Source organism: Chionomys nivalis, chromosome 17 (assembly GCF_950005125.1).
Source record: "Chionomys nivalis chromosome 17, mChiNiv1.1, whole genome shotgun sequence".
In the NCBI taxonomy this organism is placed as follows: domain Eukaryota; kingdom Metazoa; phylum Chordata; class Mammalia; order Rodentia; family Cricetidae; genus Chionomys; species Chionomys nivalis.
Window position 1 is genome coordinate 23,387,285 of NC_080102.1, and position 20,008 is coordinate 23,407,292.

General features: G+C 44.6%; 1 protein-coding gene across 1 annotated transcript; it reads right to left on the minus strand.

Annotated features, from left to right (window-relative positions):
- Positions 1-7,399: 7,399 nt before the first annotated feature.
- On the minus strand, positions 7,400-17,483 carry Gsdmc (gasdermin C). Its single transcript, XM_057792195.1, has 10 exons — positions 17,273-17,483; positions 16,471-16,654; positions 15,277-15,439; positions 13,567-13,710; positions 12,297-12,312; positions 10,552-10,578; positions 9,608-9,747; positions 8,913-9,042; positions 8,241-8,314; positions 7,400-7,639 (listed from the first exon to the last, which is right to left on the minus strand). Exons 1-10 carry the CDS (start codon positions 17,481-17,483, stop codon positions 7,400-7,402), a joined length of 1,329 nt encoding a protein of 442 aa, XP_057648178.1.
- Positions 17,484-20,008: the final 2,525 nt, after the last annotated feature.

A 20,008-nucleotide genomic window follows, 5' to 3' on the forward strand; every position in this document is an offset into this window, starting at 1 on the left:
ACTGAGGACTGTCGGTGTCCAGGTCCTAAAATGCATAGCTTCGACTCTGAACCTGTGCAGTGTTCTCAAGCACTATCTTTCTATGCTACTCTCATGTCAGCACAGGCTTCTAAAGCAAATACCAACGACATCTTGCGTCGCGGCTATCCTTTCTCGGCTGTGGAGCATGTCATTCTTTGCTCCCATGGGGAGAAATGCTAGCTTGTGTGCACACATCCGTTCCCACAGTCTAAGCGGATTCTGTTTCTCCCGCAGCCTGCCCACCTTGGTATCCACCCTCAGCACTGCTAGGTGGACATCAGGGCTCAGCACCCAGCAGGTTGTCTGCTGCTTGGGAAACCCCAGGAATGTTAATGCTATTGAGCCACTCTGCTCAAACACTCCCAGTGTGCAGGGAGCACAGCTCTGGTAGCTAGGCAACCATTACAAGCACAGAAGGCTCTCCAAAATAAAGCAAGACTTGGAACACTTGAGTCAAGTACAATTGCACTATTAATTTGCGACTGGTTGGATTGCAGCCTTACCTTGGTTGGATGGTCCGTTTCTCACTTGAGAAAACATCACTACCCAGGTCCGTCGGTTTCTCCATCAACTTCAAGGCTCTGATCCTTATTATTTGTGATTCCCAGAGTCCCAGTAAAGAAAGAGGCATTTTTCCCCAATGTTGGGTCTCTTAGCAAATATTAGGTGTTTAATAAAAATTAATTGAATGAATGAATATGTGGGCACAGAACTTCTGGGAATACATGAAAACATGGGCATAGATCTAAGTGATGATTTTGAAGTAAGTTCACAAATTCTTTGGTACTTGCATCTCTTTAAGAGATGAAGTTTTGGTGAGAGCTGGCTCCATGACCTGTTCCTAACCCATCAACAGTGTGGCTGAATCATCAAAGATCAGCCAATATCCCCTGCCCTGAGAAGCCATCTGCAGAACAGAATCTCTGCCTCAATGAAGCCTTCAGTTGGCTTCAGACATTAACAACATCTGTCTACACTTACATAGAGAACCACCCCCCCCAAGCCAGAACGACCCAACAGAACCACTCCCAAATTCCTGACCCATGGGAAGGGGGGGAGGAAATATAAGGCAAATCAAATGCTTGTTATCTTAAGTCACTGTGTTCAGGCTGCCTCATCACACAGCAATTAAGACAGTAAAAAATGTCCTTCTTTTCAGAGACAAGTTAGTTCACATGTCCCTTGAGGACAAAGGTTCTGTCTTGCTCACCTGCCCTGGTGTGTTCATCTCTGACACCTGGAATCCTGTGTCAATCAACACTGGAAGCAAGTAGCTCAATGTCAGACTTGTTCCTAATCGGCGTGGACATCTGTACATACTTATTTTTCACACGAAGAAAGTCCAGCTCATCAGAGAGCATAGACATCCAGACCAGAACTATTAGACGTGAGGGGATTCCTACTAAAACTCCCACAAAGCCGGGCGGTGGTGGCGCACGCCTTTAATCCCAGCACTCGGGAGGCAGAGGCAGGCGGATCTCTGGGAGTTCGAGGCCAGCCTGGTCTACAAGAGCTAGTTCCGGGATGGGCACCAAAGCTACAGAGAAACCCTGTCTCAAAAAACCAAAAATAAATAAATAAATAAATAAATAAATAAATAAATAAATAAATAAAAATAAAAAAAATAAAACTCCCACAACCCTCCCTCTTACTAGGTAACTAGGACTTAGGTTCCCTAGTAGGCAGACAGATGGGGGAGGATAAAGAAGAAGCTGACCATCTCGGAAGCCGGCCACCTTTGTTACCTAGCCCTGTCCCAGCTCCCTATCTGCCCGCCCACAAGGCAATCTGCCTAACTCCTGGTCTCCAGGAGCTACAGCTAAAGGAGCTCAAGACCTTGACCTATGCAAGGTCAGGACAGCTGACAAAGGCACAGCTAGGGGAGGCCCTGCTTCTCAGAGGACAAGAAATTACAAAGTAGCATGGAAAGCAAATCCTACTGAGGTCCCTTGGAAGTTGTGACAGCCGCAAGGTCATCAACCCAGCTCAGTTTCACAAAGGCTGGCTGGAGAGCCTTGGTACTTTTCTGACCTGCGCTTCGGGAACATAAAGACTTCCATCGTGTCTCATGTCTTCGCATCCGAGAAATGAGCGACAGGCCCAGCCTTTTCCACACTCACATCCACACAGCCTCTCTCCAGTCCTTGTCAGACCAGATTATCTGCTTCAGGACAGGCTGTATACACATCCTCGTGTAAGAGACAGAGGAATGGGCAGCGAGCTGCTGTGACCTCCTTTCTCAGTGACTAACTCACGAGCCACATTTGCTCCGGGTGCAGCGGGGTGAGAGAGGGCTACCTGCAGACAGCTGCGAAGCCCACACCCCTTCCAGCAGACAGTGTGCGTCTGCGGCATGCTGTGAGGCATGCCGGGAAAGTGAGATCTAGCTGGGACTTGCCAGTCACTTATCACGTCTCCTGAGAGAAGGACACTTTCTTAAAATGTGTTCGATAATCCAAGGATACCAAATATTAACTTTAAACAATTTCATATCCCAGAAATCTTCTATCTTCTACCCACGGCTTCCTTTCCCTGTATGTAAGCCTGGATGTCAGACTCACAAGCCTCAAGTCCATACATGCTTAATGAGCCTCAGCCGCACTGGGTGCTCTACCGGCTTCTCTCTGCTTTTAATTTGTGTCATTTAACTTAACCCAATAGAAAGATGGGCTAGGATGTAGTTCTGAGATACAGTGTTGGCCTAGCATGAGTTCAGAGAGCAAGGGGGGTGAGGGAGACAGAGACAGACAGACAGAGGGAGAATACAAAACTCGGAGTATTTAACTTCAAGCCAGGCACACCTTTATTCCCAGCACTCGGGAGGCAGAGGCAGGTGAATCTCTGTGAGTTCAGGGCCAACCTGGTCTACAGAGCAAGTTTCAGGACAGGAGTTAAAGCTACAGAGAAACCCTACCTTGACAAAAAAAAAAACAAAAAATAAAAAACAAAAACTGTTTCAAAGCCAGCCATGACCATCCCCAAAGCCAGATCCTCCAACTTCCTCATGAGAGGCAACTTTTCAATATCTAAACAGTCCTTGCGTTCCCACCAAGATACTGAATCTTGATTTTGTTTGTTTTATTGTTTTTGGTTTTGCTTTTTTTTTTTTTAATACTCTTGCTTTCTTGTGTACCAACCAAAGTACTAAGATTTTGGATGGGTTTTATGGCTGACTGAACCCATGGACAAATATTTCCCTACTCACTATACAGCAAGACTTCTAGTTGAAGTCTTTGCTCAGCATGAGACAATCTAATCTGATTTATCACATAACTCATAAGAGCTGCAGCCTGAGCAGCTGACATCTTACCAAGTCATATTTTCTAAAATATCGAAAATAGTTCCAGGTTCCCCATAACTCAAGTTTTCCCTTCAGAGATGTTTGAGGGAGCTGTCTAACACAAGCGATGCAGTGTTTAAGAGGGAGAGCCTGCTTCAGGATGGAAAAAGAGACCAGTGTTAACCCCTCTGTCTCGTCCAGTTTCTCCCATCCCTTTCCACCTTAACCCAACAGGGAGGGCGATGAAAAGGGTGTGGGGAGGATGCCAACTATCAGTCTGCTGCTGGACAATGCTGCCATCTGCTGGCAGAAACTGGAATTTCACTACACAATTATGCTAGTCTTTTGGTTGATCAACCACAATGATAAAATGTTAAATACCCATAAATTTTCTTTAAATTGCCTCCAACACAGTCCTAGTGTTAGCAGACTTGGGGGTTATAACCTGTGCCCCCTGTCAAGTCTGGGAACCATCTTCAATAAGTCAGTTAAAAGAGTCAAAGCAGAAATCGGAAAAAAGAGATTACTCAATATGGCTACATTGGGAAGAAGAGGGATCTAGCAGAGACCATGAGTCTGTCCTCTGGGTCCAGAAGTGAGGGTTTATCTGGCTTACTGGTCACAGTCATCGTTGGAAAAGTCCAGGCAAGAGCCTGAAGGCAAAAACTGAAGCAGACCCAAGAAGGAGCACTGCTCACTGCCTTGTGCCCCTGCCCCCCTCCAGAATGTTCGCTTAGTTTTCTTATACAACCCAGAACTAATGTGAGAGTCCCCTCTGTGTGCTGTGATTACCATTAATGAATAAAGAAACTGCCTTGGCCTGTTGATAGGGCAGAACTTAGGTAGGTGGGGAAGACAGAACTGAATGCTGGGAGGAAGAAGGCAGAGTCGGAGAGACACTATGGGGCAGGGCCGCCAGAGTCAGATATGCTGAAATTTTCCCGGTAAACCAGTGCCACATGGCGATACACAGATTAATGGAGATGGGTTAAATTAGGATGTAAGAGTTATCCAATAAGAAGTTAGAGCTAAGCCGGGCGGTGGTGGCGCATGCCTTTAATCCCAGCACTTGGGAGGCAGAGACAGGTGAATCTCTGTGAGTTCGAGACCAGCCTGGTCTACAAGAGCTAGTTCCAGGACAGGCTCCAAAGCCACAGAGAAACCCTGTCTCGAAAAACCAAAAAAAAAAAAAAAAAAAGAAGTTAGAGCTAATGGGCCAAGCAGTCATTTAAATAATATAGTTTCTGTGTGGTTACTTTGGGGTTAAGTGGCTGGGAACAAACCAGCGGCCTTCCTGTTACACAGGATCACCTGCTTAGAAGTGAACCTGTCCACAGTGAGCTAGGCCCTCGTACCTCAATTAACAATCAAGAAAATACTCCAAGCCGGGCGGTGGTGGCGCACGCCTTTAATCCCAGCACTTGGGAGGCAGAGGCAGGTGGATCTCTGTGAGTTCGAGACCAGCCTGGTCTACAGAGCTAGTTCCAGGACAGGCTCCAAAACCACAGAGAAACCCTGTCTCGAAAAACCAAAAAAAAAAAAAAAAAAAAAAAAAGAAAATACTCCACACACATGCCTACAGGCAAATCTGACGGAAGCAGGCCATCAGCTGAGGTTGCCTCTTACTGGGTGTATCAAGTTGGCAAGCACGATTGACCAGCACATTGTTTGCCAAGTGCTTACCTTTTGAAACCCACTGTACAGGGCCTGGACAATGAAAGCAGCTTCAATGGTCTACTTAGTGTCTGCTCACTTCCAGTCCATTTGTAGCCAGCAGTCATCGCCAGTGTCTTCTAATGTTCTCTGGATGAGATGTGAACAGCTTTCTCCGGGCCACGAGGAATCTAAAACTGGCCACCCAATTTCCAGCAGGCCTGACTTTACCCATGTGCATCCAGAGCTGCTTTCAAGTGCCTGTAGGTGAGACACTCCCCATATCCTGACTGCTGGGAGCCCATGTGTTTTGAATTAGAAATGCTCCCCACATAGGCTCATATACTTGAATGCTTGGTCATTAGAGGATAGCAGTACTTGAAAGGAATTAGAGGTGTGGCCTTAGAAGGAAGTGTGGGCTTGTGGGAGGAAGTGTGTCACTGGGGGTGGGCTTTAAGGTTTCAGAAGTTCAGGTCAGACCCAGTGCCTCTCTCTTCCAGCTGCCTCCAGATCTGAACGTAGAACTCTCAGCTATCGTGTCTGCCTGCTTACTGCCATGCTCCCTGCCGTGGGGATAATGGACTAAGCCTCTGAAACTGGAAGCAAGCCCCAATGAAACGCCTTACTTTATATGAGTTGCTGTAATCATGGTGTCTCTTCACAGCAATAGGACAGTGACTAAGACAGAGACGACACCCACACCAAATTCACATATGCAGCGTCTTCAGATACTAGTTTCCTCCCAAGGCTCCTAAAGTCAGTGACACTTATGTGATAAGCCACATCATCTTGAGCTTCAGAACTTAACATTTGGAAATGCGATTTCTGTAGACATATTTCATTAGATAGTCATCCTGGATTGGAGGGAGACCTAAATTCCAAGGACCAGCGTCCTTAGGACACAGAGGACAGACACAGAAGTAACGACCCTCAAGGAAGGAGGGCATGTCAAGAGAGAGGCAGAAATTAGAACCATGTAGCCACAAGCCAAGGCATGTGAAAGACAGCCAGTGTCACCAGAAATGAGAAAGACCCAGTATCCATTCTCACTGCAGCCCTGGGAGGGACAGGGTGATGTCTTGACTTCTGATATCCAGAACTACAGAGGAATAGATTTTTTTTTTCCTTTTAAGTTACTTAGTTTGCAGTAATCTGATGGGATTGCAAAGTGGTATCATCAGCCTGGAAATCGGTGTGGCGTTCCATCCACAACCTTCAGATTCATGAGCAAGCATCCATGGAGTAGGATGCTGAATCCTTTGCTTGCCGTGTTCACTGCTGTTCTACTCACACTAAGAAATAGAAACAACCTGGACATCCTTCAACTGAGGACGAAAATGTGGTGTAGGTCTGCTGTGGAATGTTGCTGAGCTGTAAAGAAAACTGATGCAATGAAATTTGAAGATAAATGGCTAGAACTAGAGAAAAGCATATTGAGATAACCCAGACCCAGAAAGACACAAATGTGTTCTCTCATTTGAGTCTCCTAGCTCCAAATCTTCAGATGTTAGTACAAATCTTGGAGCAACTACAGAAACCAGGAGAGAAAAGGGGAGGCCTTTGTAGGAGCAGAGCAGTAGGGGGCGCTAGAGGAGAAGAACAGGATAGAACTGATAGTGGAAGTGGAGAAAATGGAGGGGGGTCTAATTAGAAAGGGGATGGGAGATAAATACAGAAGGAGGGGGGGATAAAATGAGTAAGGATGCCTGGAAAAAGTCATAGTTAACCATATGATTGACCGTCTACTTAAAAACATTCCCAGTTTATTTCTGACGCATTTCAAAGTTACTGACACCAGCACCTTTCACCAAAAACAATTCACAATGCACACAATTAATTAAGAGTAGCATTTATTTCGATTTTTTTACACAGAAAAATGTTTAAATCTTTAGGCTACTATTTGAAGAGTTTTGACAGATACCAGCAAACTTATTTGTGGACATGGCAAGGATATGAAATGGCTGTGACACGCATCAACTCACAGGAGCAATGACTGTCTGCACAAGACCAAGAGAGCCCAAGACCACCGACATTCTCTCGTGGCCTAGAAGACACTGTAGGCAGTTAAAGCTGCTGGGGAAAGCAGAGTCAAGCCTCGGCAGTGTAGCCTCTGGAAAGTTACCCTCGCTCAGGTTAATAATCCCACACTCATGCAAACAACCCCAATTAAATGCATCCGAGAGTTTTTTAAAAGTTGAATGAGAAGTTACTAGAAAGGATATGGATTTTTTTAAAAAGGACAATGTGGGGATGAGAATATGATCAAGTTATATTATTTATATAATTGTGAAAGACTAATGATACCGAAAGAAGAAGAACCCTTAGCATTCTTTTTCCCACCACCTAGAACATGAACAAAAAGCACCACTCCCATGGTTGCTGTGGTGCGATATCTCAAATGCATCCAGGACTCAGCATGGACTGGGGCCAGGCTTTGAGGGAGATTTAGGTTTCTACAAGTTGCTGCAGAAATGACAGACTACCATAAAGGGCAGACAGGGGCATCTTGGCTTCCAGATCCCAAGTCGACCTGGGATTATTCAGCTCTATCTCCAGACCACACTCCATCAGCAATTCATAAGTAATAGTCAAGCCCTCACCCTGGAGTGGGGCAAGAAGCTGAGGCTGGAGGGTGAAGGGGATGTTCCAGGGATACTTGAAGTTGGGCTGCAGGATGCTCTTTACCTAGAAGAAGAACTCTCAGGTTGGAAAGACCAGGCTCTGACACCAGGGTGAAAAACTTTCTGTCCTAACAGCCAGGAGCCACACAGGATAATGAACTAAGAAGTGAAGTCAGCGTGCATTGGTTCCTCAGCTACAACAACGTAATAATAAAACCTGTGCTGCACAGGGGTGGCGTGTGTGTGTGTGTGTGTGTGTGTGTGTGTGTGTGTGTGTGTGTGTGTGTGAGCACGCGCGTGCACATGTATGCACATGGCTAGGCACACATTTGTATTTACAGATAAACACGCGGGAGAGAAAGGACAGCTTACAAATGGCAGCCGTAAACAAAGAAGGCTGTAACTGACTTTCATCCCGAGTTCCTACAGAGCTGCCTTCCTGGGTGGCTAATTTAGACCCAGTGGGCCTTGCTTCTGAGGCTGCCACAAACAGAGATGCTCCTGACAAGATCAAACCCCACCTGCCTGCTCCCCAAAGGCAAAGCAACCAGGGGGTTCCCAACTTCCTCTCCTTGTGGAAAATTTATCGCTTTCTGCTAGAATGTTCTTCCTCTTCCCGCTTTCCTCTCTCCCTCCCTGGATGCTGGCTCCTGAAAGTTTCCTACCAGCTCTCGTTGATGGAGGAGGAGCCTCTTCTCCATAGACAGGGCCAGCAGATTGAGTTGGGTATCACTCAGCTCTGGGGGAAAAGACACATGAAAACACAGTGACAGACTCAACATTTTCTTCTCACCATGAATGAGGACAGCAATTAGAAAAGAATTCTAGGACAGAGGAATATGCCGCATTGGACTCGAAGGTCAAGCTCACTGACTTAGCTCTCCTGTCTTTGGCTAGGCACATGGGAGAGAAAAGAAAACTTACAAATGGCAGCTGTAAACAATGAAGGCTGTAACTGACTTTCATCCCGAGTTCCTACAGAGCTGCCTTCCTAGGTAACTAATATAGACCAAGTGGGCCTTGATTCTGAGGCTGCCACAAACAGGGATGTTCCAGAATCCTAAGCAACATGGCCCAGAGCCTCAAAATCGAAGGGCTGAGGCAGGAATCATCTTCCACCAAGGATGTGCCAGGAGCTTGGTGACTGCTCACTTTCTACACCTCAGACTCTATCTGCGGTCCATGAACTGTTACCGTTCTGGCCTTGCTGGCCTTAGAGAGAAGGGTAAGGTGAGAATGACCGTGACAACTCAAGAGCTTTGGGGAGGCGGCATCTGGAACAGCCCTGTGAGAGCCAACACTGGGACTCTCCCACACTTCCCTCAAATCATTCTTACCCATCAGGGCTTGAAGGAGATAAAGAATGAGGTTCCTGAGGTCAATCCATGGGGGTATGGAGTCCTGTCGCAGCTGATCTAGGATCGCACCACCTGGGCCATCCATATGCCCCAACTGATCCAGTTCCAGCTAGAAGAGACAGATGTTCTGTTAATAACAGCATTCCCAGTGCTGGGGAGAGGATGGCTTTATATATGCTGAACAAGTCCTCTATCATGAAGCTACAGCCTGACTCTTTTTTTCCCTTCATTTTTCTCTTTTGTGTGACAGGGTCTCAGGCTGTTGCCCAAGCCAGCTTTGAACTCACTATGTACCTCAGTAAGGCCTTGAATTTGCAGCTCTGCTGCAAGTAGCTTCAACTTCCCATATCTGGCTCAAAACGATTGCTGTATAATGTGCCTGTGTCCAGAGGAGTTAAGCAAGGTGTGGGCTACAGGTTCTATAGGTTCTCCTTAAGGGACTTTCTGAGCAGAATTCAGGGACCACACTCTAAGTGCATGGAGCCAGAATCCCATACTTGGACATTGTTCTCAGACCACAATCTGAGGTCTCATCAGTGTGCATGGAGTCAGAACCCCAAACTTGGACATTGTCTCCTGGTATCACATGCATCTCTACTCCCTCATGTATGTTGACATCCTCATCACCCAACTGACCCTTACTGGTCATTTCTAGGCAGCTATGGAACTCTCACCTTGTTCATTAGGTCATACAGAATCTCCCTGTCACTGAGCATGGGCAGCAGGCTAGAGAACACAACTTCTTGAATATCCTTTGAAAGCATAGCCAGTTGCTCTGTTTTTCCAGAAACCTCATTTTGAAGGTGCTTGAAATCTGCTCACAGACAGCAACACCAATCAGAAAGTGAGAGCAATTCCTCAATTAAACACCCGTGGGATGGTAAGCCCTTGCCCTTAAGTTCCATTTCTGGTGGCTAAAAGCGTCTCCATTGATAGCCTGCTTTAGCCCCAGTGAGGTAACTCTCATGAAGCTAGAAAGCACTAGAATACAGGCAGCTTTGGCACTCTGGAAAGAGGACACAGCCCTGGAGAGGAGATGGAAATCCTGAAAACTGCTTATCATAATGGGAGAAAAGTGACCACGTACGTGTGCATTTTTGGGAGATGTCAGGAAGGAAATGTACTGTCACACCCCAGAAATGACAGTGCTCAGTGTTTCAGGATAGGTTCCATGTGTGTCAAAGGGGACACAGTGAGGAATCAAGGAGTTTGTGTTCACCAGGCACCTGGCACGTAAGAGCTACACTAATTAGTAAGTATCTCCACCGTCTATGAAGAATTAGCCCAGCACTGCATTTCAGGATGCTCTGGTTCTCCCAAGTGTCCTCCGGGTGATCTGTGACTGTGAGAGGATGTCGTAGTGGAAGCTGCAAAGACACGGGTGCTTTCATCCCAGTATTTCACATTGCATGCTGGAGGAATGCTGCTTCCTCCTAAGTCCTCGCTGTACTCTAGAGCGCACAGTTGCGCATGTGTGAGTTGAACTAACTACAAATGTGAAAGCAGACCTCAGTTTTCTGAATCCCAAAGAAAGTTCTCATTTGACTTCCAAGCCAGTTGTGTCCTGTCAGACACCTAGGTCTCCTCTGAGAAAAAAAACAAAACAAAACCCACTCACCTTGCTGGAAGGGTTCTTCTATCCTTCCTATAAAGAGATGACAAGTTATCACCTTTCTTCATCCTTACTTTGCCTTGACACACACTGTGTCTCTCTCCTGCCATCTCCTCCTGCCCCATTCCCAGTCTATGCTTTCTCTACATCAGCCTTCCATGATCTTTCCCATCCCACAGGAACCAGAGCCTGGGCTAGGGTTGACCGCAGGAGCATCACCCGGATCTCCATGACAACCCCACCACCAATGGGATACACACTCACCAATTGGAGAGATGTAACTGATCTCCAAGTCTAGGAAGAGAAAATATATCACTCCACCTGAGAATTAGTATTTGATCCCCTGTATCCCCTGTATCCCCAACATTTCTCTGCCCTCCACCTCTACCCCTAGTGCAGAAGACCAGATCTCAAGACCTATGGCAAAGTCAATCAGAAGGGTTTTTGTTTTCAGTTGTCAGCATGAGGGAGCAGGTTCCACTCTCATTCCCCCAGGACCCTCTACTCACCTAGCTGTCTTATAGATGAAGGTTCTGGAAAGAGAAAGTGAAGAGATCACTCACCACGACTCACTCACCCCACCCCTCTCCCTACCTCGGACCTTCCCAGCTCCTCCATCCACCCCTGCTTTTCACCTTGCAATTCTACTTTTATGAGAAATTTCATATGATAAATCCATCCCCAGGAGATCCTGTCCGAAAAAGACATACCTATCAGAGTATATGCAGAATAGCATATCTCATTTTTGTCTGAGGGAGCAGAACCTCCTAGCATCCTAGGTAGCATACCTAGAAAGTTTTTCTTCTTAGCTTTGGTGAAAAGGAGAATGGCTGATGGGAAAGAGACTCGGTTAGGAGAGATGCAGTTACACCTGCTAGAGTGGTTCCCGTACCCCATTTAGGGACCCTCAGGCCAAACCCCAGGGATGCTGTCAACCTAAACACTAGCCTCTTGACCTTTAATCAGTACCTTTCACAGTTGCCTTGAAATTTGCATTTTATTTTATTGTATTGTATTACGTTTATCTGTTTATTTATGAGGTGTGTTCACACCACAGAGCACATGCAGAGGTCATAGGACAACTCTGGGAGTCAGTTATCTCCTTCCAACACCTGGAACCTGGAGGTGGAACTCAAGGCATCAGGCCTGGCAACAAGCATCTTTGCCAACCGATCCAGCTCACCAGCCTGAAACCTACATTTCAAATAAGCATCGTCCCCTGTGACATTCAAGAATTACCCATGAGGGTTGGAGAGCAAGATCAACCATTAAGAGGAACTGCTGCTCTTGCAAAGGACCTCAACACAAGGCAGAGCCCTCTTCTGGCCTCCTTGGGACATTGTACGCACATTGTACACAAATGCAGGCAAAACACAAATACTTACAAAATAGAAATAAACAAACACTCCATGAGGTAAAGCAGACTGGCTTCCTCCTGCCCGGTCATGTAGGCTTCTTGATAGCCTTCGGTTACTACCTGGCCCTTCCTTATCCACTCTTAGTCTGGCGATCTTTCACTGTTTGAATTATATTCAAAGCGATGTGCTGAGGTCTGAAACTTTCCTACCAACAAAGTTCAATTCTTTGACACATGAAATGAGGCTAGGAAGAAAAATGACACCATTTAAGGTGTGAACTAAGTTAAGTTAAACAAAAACAAACTTCAAAGACTGTCTGCAAGTCACATTCTGAGCACTAGGGGGCAAGCAGGGCATCTTGTTTACAAAACCAGTCATAGTAGGGAAGGAAACCAACTGGGACCATGTGCTGAACGCCAAACACAAATTTACTCCTCATAACAGAACAAATAGAAACTAATAACTGTCACATCACTGGCCAGTCGCTTCAGGGAAAACTGGCCTTCTCCTGTGTAAGGGAAAATGAGCCTCCCCCCAAGGTGGCATGAAGACAGGGGTAAGTGACCAGCAATGCATCCGGTCCCATTCTGTCTTCACTCCTTCAGTTCACCAAGCTCTTTCCTGACCTGACAACATTCTCTGCACCTTCAGAAGCCCTCACCCCAGAGTCCCCTCTCATCAACCCCTCCTCTCACAAAGGTCCCCTTTAGTCATCTCCCCTAAGTGTCCTCCACATAGGACATCACTTCTCTCCTTCCGTGCACACCTCAACCTTTGCAGTTTATCTTCTGGGGAAACTTGCCTAGGTTCAACCTCCACTAACATGGCCTTGGTTTCCTGGGTACATCTGATCTAAACAGAACTGGGGTTTTTTTTTTTTACTGTTTGTTTGTTGTTAATATTTTTAGTAACAACATTTTCTTTCCCTTTTTAAATAAAAGCTCTTTTCACTTAGCATGCTCTGTGACAGAAAGGATATCTCCCCCAATCATTTCAAAGGCATCTGCGACCCTGTACCCATTCCCTGCCCTATAACTCAGTCAAGGGTGTTTGTAGAGTGTGGACAATCTTCCTCTAGAAGCCATCATCCACTAACTGTACCATACTGTAAATGTTTCCTGGTCTATTGCTGCCAACTAGAGGATTGACTCCAGAACTTTCCCTTGGGCACGATTTACAGAGTAGTTATTTCAGGTGTGTGTGTGTGCGCGCGTGTGTGTGAGTGTGCATGTGTGTGTGTGTGTGTGTGTTGAGGGATTGTATGTTTCAAGGAAAAGCCACAGGAAAAGCCACGGGGAAACTCTTGTGCTCTGCTGTTCAGGCATCTGCCTACAGTTTCATATGTGTTGTGCTTCCATCATTTTATGGAGCATTAGTGGGGTTTAAGGATCACCTGGTGGGCCTGTGGCTCCCTAATAAGCTTCTGAGAGTACCAAGACCTTGACTGACTAGAAATGAATGACTAGAGAAGGCTGAGACTAGGCCTGGGCTTCATCCAGCTAAAGACACCCCACATTAGAAACCTTCCCATGGAGGAGGCAGTGCCTGAGCTTGGCCATGCTTGGCAGTCGCTAAGGATGGTGGGACATGTGCCTTGAAGAGTGAGCACTGCCCCTCCTAGTGTAGAGTCAGGAAAGAAGAGGAGGTTCAGGACTTTGGATACCCCACTCCCACTTGCCCCCCACATCTTCTCACCACAAGTGTCTTTCTCAATGACAAGTTGCTTCTTCTTGTAGGCCACCACCGCACCCTTCTGGATAGGCACTGAATCCGTTGTCTCCCTTTGCCACTGTCCCTGGGCTTGAGCCTGGGGAGACAAGACATTCCCAAAGTTTTATAGCACTTTGTCTCATAAAAACTATGTTTACTTTTAATCAAGGCAACATATGCCTGTAATTTTAAAATCAAATAAACTTAGAAAGCTCATGACAAAATACTAGCAGTCCCTCACTTCCCCTTCCTCCTGGTCCCCATGTCAAGTTACTGCTTCTCTCCATTTCATGACAATATTTACCTACATTGAATTTCAGGATGTGTGCCTGGAGAGGCCGGGCAGTTGAACCCAGATCACCATGATACCAGGCCAGTATTTACCACTGAGCCACACAACCAGCCCTATTACAATGTCTTGATTTTTCCAAATTAGGGATATGATTTACTGTCTCCCTCTGAGTTGAGGGTCTCATTCTCCTACTTGGCCTTCAGTGCTTACTGCTCCCACCGTATTCACATCTGGGTTTCTGGGTAGGTGCGGTCTCTCTGTCAGCTGCTGGGTGAGACTGCTTCTCCTCACTCCAGGCCATGTCTCTATCAGGCAGAGTGATGTCTGCTGTCTTTTCTGTCCTGTTACCGCTTATCTACAGGGGAGCTGAGAGGAACATGCCTGAAAAACTGCATACCTAAAGACATCTTTACCTTGCATTTGGTTCACAACTGGAGGAGATAGAATTTGAAGGTGGAAGTCCTTGGAATTTAAATCGTTTTCCTTTTTATGTACAATTTCCTTTACTTGAATATGGTTTAATGTTTGAATATATTCATACAATGTATTTTGATCAAACTCACACCTCATTAACTCATTTCCAACTCTTCTCTTATCCCATTCCCCATCACTTTCCCTTCCCAACTTTTTGAGCTCTTTTTGTTTTTTTAATTTTTACTAAACTCAATGAGTTCCATTAGTGCTGCCAGACCATGACTCTGGGCGATAGCAGGATGTCCAAGAGGATCTTCATTGAGGGTCCAGTATTGATGGTCTACCAGAAGCCAAAGGCCTTGAACCTGAGCAGCAACACACTACACAACGAGCATTTGCAAGTAAAGCTGTTTGGACGAAAGAGTAGGCTGCAGGATCCACAGAAGCTCCCACTGCCACTAAGATGAATGAGGAGGTGATGGGGAGGCAGAAGAGATGTTCAAAGAACAAAGTGGTTTTTCATTATTATTTTGTTTCGTTTTATTGCTTTTTGCTTTAATATTCGTACCTGTGGTTTTTATTTTTTGTTGTTTCTCTTTATTATTTCTTTTGGTTTTACATTTTGTTTGTATGATATTCTTATTTGTATTTCCATATTTGATTTTTAGTATTTCTTTTTAAGTTTTCCTTTGGGGGGATGTCCCAAGGATTAAGGGCAGAGAGAAGGGCTAGAAAATGAGTGGAATTGGGGTTTCTGATGTGAAATCTCAAAGAATCAGTAAAAACTTATGTTTAAAAAAGAATTCAATTAAAGATCAGAAATTAGCATATACTACATACCAGCAGGGAGAATAAGGGATCTTGCCCTGTGAGCCCTAGAAATTGCAGCCCAGAGCCCTTGAGAAGCCAGACTGTCCTGGCTACACTGGCTGTTTTCTTCCCATCTTTAGCCCATACCTTGGCAACGTGGGGGATGAGCGCTTTTCCTGACAGGTCGACACTGCTACTGCCTTCCAGCACAGTGTCCTTGGTCACTTCAAAGGCCTCCGTCACCACATACAGGTCCTTCCTTCCCATCCGGCAATCCTTCACAAATGATGGCTCCTTATCCAGAAGTCTCCTGAAGGTGTAAAATGAGAATGAAAAGATCTCTGACTTCATAGAAACAGAGACCAAATCATGAGGAAAAACAAAACAAAACAAACAAAAAACAGGAACTGTGACCCAGCCTCTGAGCACAAAAGAGATTGAGTCAGGTTCAGGCTGGGGATGTGGCTCAGTCTATAAAGTGTTCACCATGCACATGTGAGGACATGAAGTCAGATTCCCAGAAGACACATTAAAGTCCAACGTAGTCATAGCTGACTATATGCAACATGCGCTTCAAATCGGCTAAGGGAGTAGACAGTAAATGTCCTTGTCATAACAATAACAGTTACTGAACTGGCAGGATGGCTCAGCAGGTAGAGGTGGTTGTTGGCATGAATTTGGTTCAGAGACACAAATAGCAAAGGGAGAGACCTGACTCCTGCAAGTTGTCCTCTGACTTCCATATTTGAGCCATGGCATGAGGATGCAAATGCATACACACACACACACACACACACACACACATACACACACACACACTATATGAATAAATATAATTTAAAAAATTTAAATAATGGCTACCAGATAAAGTAATAATGTTGCTGATTTATATGCACAAATCACACCAAAATGCTGCACATAAACATGAATTTCTACTTGTAAATTATATCTCAAAAGAGATGTGGTAAAAGTCAATGAAGTCCCAAAGGGTTGGAGTGTTCAAGTGATTGTTATAGACTTCTTTATATTTTAATCAGTATTCTAACCACTTACTTCTACTATTCTCTCCTCATTACAGGCCCATCCTCTGGGCCATGTACAGAAACCTTTATCAGTTCAGAATCTTTATCTGTCTGTCTTGTTTTCCAGTTCCCGTCACATTAATAGAACAGTAATAGAATAGGTAATTCTGTATTGATGAGTATTACTAGAGCACTATAAGCCATTATTTCAATGACTTGTAAAAGAATTAAGCAGAATAATGTGAGTTGTCATAAAACCTGCTCGATGCCTCTTAGCCTACAACATCACATTCCAAAACATGGTTGAACCTTCCTTAACCTGTTTTGAAGACTTTCCAGGTTTGAATCTGGGATGCTGGTACACCGAACCTCAATTTCATATCCACAGGACTTAGCATAAGCTGCTGACACACTTCCTTCTGCAATGGCGTTGACCCCCGTGTTAGCCTTCAGTTTCTGGGACACAGTGTGTTTGAGGGGGATGGGAGCTGACACCTCAGGCTCTGAAGAGGAAAAGGGACAGAAGTTTAGCCAAGAATTCACTGTGAACAGCTTCTCTGGAGAATGGGAAATAGGAGGCTATTTCCCCTCCTCATTTAAAACTTAGTCAAGAATATAGCTAGTAATTACACATGTCGTATGTAAGAATAATTAATATCTGAAATATAAACTACTGCAGAGGGAAATTTTCAGACCAATGCAAGCATTGCCTTAATTCTAAAAAAAAGAAAATCATCATTTGTACAGTATCTAGGAGTCCCCTGAGATTATCTTTCCAAATACAGAATCCAGCCCCAGGAAAAGAAAACTACCTAGGACTTGCAGACAGACTGGCCTCAGTCTGTATTCTAATTCTACCAGTTTGAACCGTGTAACTTTGAACAAGTCATTTTAGGAACCTCATTGCTTTTTTGTAACATGGGCACCACCATATCTCCATCTAAAGAGGCTTTTGGAAGTGTTATACAACCAAATGCAAGGAGGGGTCCAGAAAATGAGTGGGTTCCCAAAGCACCTTCCTCGTCCATGGCCTTAAGCAGGATGGCTCATGAGCTACCCATCTAGGTACCTCATGGGTTCTGGGGAGCTACGCCACTTCTCTGCCCCTTGGCTGACAATACCTGGAACTGGAAGATTTGGCTCTAAGATCTGCAGGAGGGAATATCCAACTGGAGTATCTTCAGATTTCCAAAACAGGGACTGAGGAGTCCTCTGCAGTATTGCAAACTGCCGGAACTTCATTGCATCTGACAGACGGGTGACGGGACTCAAATCTTTTCCTTGAAGTTTTTTGACCACGTCCTTGCAAACCCAGTCAAATGAGCGGGACATGTTGCTAACATCAGACAGAAGGAAGTTCAAGTTTAGTTAAGAAGAAAAGTGTAGTTGGCTCTCAGTGAATCTTGGTATTTTTCATAAACCACCAAAGCGAGAGCCCACACATCAGCACTCAGCAGAGATATACACATCCAAGTAATCCTTGAACTACTCCAAATAGTCAAAATACAGACTCAGGCTAGAGACTCATCAAAAGATGAATGGAGCCAGAAACCTGGGACGAAGTGGGCCTGGGACGGTGAACTCCAAGGGAGCAGGAGCAGATCCAGACCAGGGACATTTGTGGAGCAGTGAGCTCCATGGAAGCAGGACTGAGTCAGCAACCTAGGCCAAAGCAGGCCTGAGAGGGCAAGCTCCACAGGAGTGGGAGCAGATCCAGACCTGGGACATTTGCGGAAGCAGGACTGAGCCAGACCTGAAATAGTGAAGTCCACAGGAGCAGGTACAGAGGAGGAAATGCTGAACGAGGATTGGGCCAGAGCCTGAGGCCACTGCGGGTGTGGACATGAATCTGGAACCTTCAAGGGAGTAGACCTGAGCCAATACCCCTGAGGGTGTGGGCGTGAGTCTGGAACCTCCAAGGAACTAGGCCTGAGCCAGGACCTCTAACAGAGAAATCAGGGAAATAACAGATGTTATGACTCAAAAGGACTTAACAGACATCTATAGAATATTCCATCCAAACATAAAATATACCTTCTTCTCAGCACCTCATGGAACGTTCTCCAAAATTGATCACATACTTGGTAACATAACAAACCTCAACAGATACAAAAAAAATGGAACAACTCCATGTATGTTATCAGATCACCATGGCTTAAAATCAGAATTCAACAGCAATACTAATTCCAGAAAGCCCACAAACACATAGAAATCAAACAATGCTCATCTGAATCATCAATGAAAAATCAAAAGCACATGATCATCTCATTAGATGCCAAAAAAACTTTAGACAAAATACAACATCCCTTCATGGTCTTGGAGAGAGCAGGGATAAAATGAATATACCTAAACATAATAAAGGCAATATACAGTAAGCCAACAGCTAACCTCAAACTAAATGGAGAGTCTGTTTGGATGCTCACCTTCCTAGACCTGGATAGAGGGGGTAAGACCTTGGACTTCCCACAGGGCAGAGAACCCTGACTGTTCTTAGGACTGGAGAGGGAGGGAGAGAGGGAGGGGGAAGGAAATGGGAGGAAGAGAGGAGGTGGAAATTTTTAATAAATAAATAAAAAAAAAACTAAATGGAGAGAAACTGCCAGCAATCCCACTGAAATCAGGAACAAGAAAAGGTTGTTCACTCTCTCCATATCTATTCAATATGTTTCTTGGGGTCCTAGCTAGAGCAATAAGACACCAAAAGGATATCAAGATACAAATCGAAAAAGAAAAACTCAAACTCTCACTATTTGCTGATGATATGATAGTTTACATAAGTGATCTCAAAAATTCTACCAAGGAACATCTACAACCCATAAACACTTTCAGTAATGTAGCAGGATACAAGATTAACTCAAAAAAAATCAGTAGCCCCTCTTGTACACAGATGATAAATGGGCTGAGAAAGAAATCAGAGAAACATCACCCTTCACAATAGCCACAAATAGCATAAAATATCTCAGAGTAACTTTAACCAAACAAGTGGAAGACTTGTATGACAAGAACTTTAAATCTTTGAAGAAAGAAATTGAAGAAGACACCAGAGAGTGGAAAGATCTCCTATGCTCTTGGGTAGGTAGAATTAACATAGTAAAAATGACAGTCTTCAGCCTACAGGTCCATAGTATCTGGCAGACTTTTCCAAGAAGCAAGATATTGGAAAGACTGTTTCACCTATATTGGCAGTTTATCAGTAACTTTCTTTTGTGTCCTGTAAAATGTCTGGCAGTCTCTTTCATGAAGCAGGAACCCTGAAGGACTGTCTCACCTTCTTTTGGCAAATTTATCAGTCCTTTTTTTTTTTTTCTGTAGGTCCTGCATGTTCAGTTTATACAGCATACCATCAAGCAGTCCAGGAAAGAGCAGTTTCTTGCCCAAATGGCTAGCCTTGTCACATTGAAGGTAAATTCCATCATGAGTTTCTTCAATGCCCATCAATCTCTCTGAAATAGTTGGTGCTGCCAGTAGCAGACATGTTTCATTGTTGAGAAAAGTCTAAGTTCCTAAAACCTTTTAAATGCCATATTCTATAGGTCTTTGAAGTGTTGAAGATATCTGTCTAATTGAAATATATCTCTGTATATCTATAAAACCTAATATGAATACTTTGATTGCTATAAATGACTATTTATCTGTAATTTTTAATTATATTATATTTTTTAATGAGGTGTAAAACATAATAGCTTAAACAAGAGTAGAAATATGCATATAACATAATTGACCTTAAATCTATATCAATGAACCAAAGTTCATACCAATGTAAATTATTCATTTCTATATCATACCTATTCCCCCTTTTGAGAAAGAGATTGACTGTGACCATTAGCTATTTATAATCAGCCCCCTTTAAGTGAAAA